At 42.4% G+C, this 2,764-nt stretch overlaps 1 protein-coding gene across 1 annotated transcript in view; it reads right to left on the bottom strand.

The window, feature by feature from the left end:
* Positions 1-2,039, bottom strand: part of LOC121555603 (zinc finger protein ZIC 4-like) — a 9,362-nt gene extending 7,323 nt beyond the window's left edge. The window contains exon 1 of the mRNA XM_041869436.2: positions 1-2,039. This exon is cut by the window's left edge and continues 650 nt beyond it. Coding sequence (XP_041725370.2) covers positions 1-665 — 665 coding nt within the window. The 5' untranslated portion in view covers positions 666-2,039.
* Between the last annotated feature and the right edge of the window lie 725 nt (positions 2,040-2,764).

Below are 2,764 nucleotides of genomic sequence, written 5' to 3'. Positions count from 1 at the left end.
GAGCTTGAACCGGGGCTCTGGTCGGTGAGCACCGGCATGGCTTGAGCGGTCAGATCTCTCCGAATGAGGAAATCCCTACCTGCGGCTGCGGACAACGCCTGGGCCGTGTGGGTCATAGAATAGGGGACGGTCGCTGCATGCACCGGGCCAAAAGCTCCCGTTTGACTGGAGACCACTTCACTGTGGCCTGCCATATGATGATTGTGGTGGTGATGGTTGTGTGGATAATGATGGGCTGGGTTGATTTTGAGGGCCGCGGAGTGCCCCATGTGTTCTGGCCCGAATGGACTCGGCCCCAGGCGGGGTTCCGCAGTAATCTCCCCAGGGTGCGAGTGAGCCATTGAGTGTGGATGGCTGCTGAACCCCGGGAAGCCTGTCACGCTCTGAGGGGTATGGTGGTGATGATGGTGATGGTGGTGCGCCCCTGCCAAGTCAACTAATCTCAGCGCCGTGTTCCGTTTGGAAATCCTAGGGACCATCACATGGTTTCCCAAAGCATCCATGCTCATTACTCGTAATTCTAGAATAACTTGACAGCAGGCAAAATAATAATGATGATGACAAATATATTTTAATCGCAATGAAAAATATAGAAAAAAAACAAAAATATAGAAAAAACCGATATAAAGTTGTGATTCTATGTCAGTGGCTGCATGGAATCGCATTCGGTTGGTCGGCAGCAGCAGGAGGCTTTGATTGTGAATAGAGATTCATGGTAGGCGCTGAAGCCCGTGGAGCTAAACAATCACCCCGCCTTCTAATTGGTCAGAGCCCCGTGATTGACGTCACTTGTGACAGTTTCCAATGTGAAGAAAATTGTTTTAGTGACAGCAAGCAGCCAGAGCGCCTGCGCCGAGCCTCAGGCAACACTCGGAAGAGAAATATGTAGTTGTATTGCAAAGGTTATTGCACTTTAAACCCCAAAAGTTAAGCCGTTAGGCCTAGACCAAAGGTATTGCTGTCATATTATTCTACCGAGTTATTAAGAGTTATGGAAGAGCAATATACCCACGTTTTGTTATGTAAACAACACCTAAAATAGACAGAGAAAGTAGGCATATATGCAAAGTTGCCCCTCTAAAAAAGTTGTAGGCTATCGCTAATATTCAATAGAGAAATAAATCTTCATAACTTACGAAAAGACAAAGTCATTGAAATTCATAAAATGTAGCCTTACGCACAGTCAGAAAATGTGGGCATCAAAGTACTGAAAATCTTGTCAAACATAGACTAGTCCTTTTCTCAAAAGCAATTTTCCGCGGTGGGGAGTTTTTACGCATCACTCAAAGGCCAATAAAAGATACGGTAAGATAAAGAAAGATATTTTACACGTCCTCCGCACCGCAACACCCCTCCTCGCTAGCTGCGCTTCCTCCTCTTCGTCGCGAGATCGGTTTCTGTGTATTAGTGAATAGGGGCGACACCGTCTATTGTCCCGGGGGAAAGTCATGGAACCGACCTGTTGTTATGATCCGGGGTAATTTCATCCACGAGCCATGTTGGATTGAGACCCTGAACGGGAGCGGATCAGGGGAACGGGAGGTGGCGCCTGATCAACGGCACAGAACGGGGCAAGAGAAGCAGAGATTTAAGCCCAAAATAAGACTTGCTAAAATATGAGTTATACTTTACAATGATACTCTGAGAGGTAGAGGGCAGTCTACTGGTGAAAGAAACGGCTGTCGAAAACATAAAAGTTAATCTTATCGATTATTCACTGCTATCAAATCAACAACCCAGTGACCACACCAATGTTAGACTATACCTGAAATCACAAAACGTATTTAGCATTTTTTTAAAATTATTATGTTAGACGATGGTAGTTCATTGTTAATAACGTTTTCCCTCTCCACTCGTAACACATTTCTTTTTAAACCAATTGGAGTGAAGACCCATGATATTACATCCCCTTTTTAGGAAGGAGGGAGGCTGCTCCCCCACAAAAAAAAAACTATAACGTGTGGGTTGAAGAATGTATGTCTGAAAACATACTAAATATATATGCAACATATTATTTACTTTAAAGTAGAAATGTATGTCAACACATGCGTAAGGAATACCTGGGATAGGATAAAAGTAATCCTTCTACCCCCCCCAAAAAAAAATCAAAAAGTTGTTATATATATTGTAAAGTGGTTGTCCCACTGGCTATACATTTGTAAGTCGCTCTGGATAAGAGCGTCTGCTAAATGACGAATATGTAAATGTATGTGTAATGCGTTAAAGTCAGTTAACAGTTGATTTTGCGTAAAAGTTGGTGATTTTGTGTGAGCTCAATTAGAAGAAAAAAAGCTACAAATATATATTTTAAAACAATCAACGTGCACGCGCTGGTCTGCGCTCTTTGCTATGCTGTAGTGATTGTGCATGTCATTAAGCCTCAACATAATAAAGACTGTGATATATCATCAACATTTCTATCAACCCCTATCGTGCTGCTTACACCTATGTTATGGAACTATTTATATTAGTAACCTAACTTTATCAAAGGGTTGTCATGGGTCCTCCCCACTACAGCGTTTCATAGGTAAATCCATGCATGCACAAATTAATGCATATGAATCCACAGTTACTTAAATACTCTTACCTCAATCTAAATTGCATGGGCCCTTTATCTTAATCAAATCAGTCGGAGACAAATATGAATTGTTCTGTGAATTGACCCAAAGGGGGATCAAAACGTTACCATTAGATTAATGTCAAATATCACATGTATATCTGTTTAACTATTGGTCGGATTATAAAGTGACCGAAGCCAATCATT

Source organism: Coregonus clupeaformis, unplaced genomic scaffold, assembly GCF_020615455.1.
Source record: "Coregonus clupeaformis isolate EN_2021a unplaced genomic scaffold, ASM2061545v1 scaf0036, whole genome shotgun sequence".
Lineage (NCBI taxonomy): Eukaryota > Metazoa > Chordata > Actinopteri > Salmoniformes > Salmonidae > Coregonus > Coregonus clupeaformis.
This window is presented reverse-complemented; position numbering and strand designations above follow the sequence as displayed.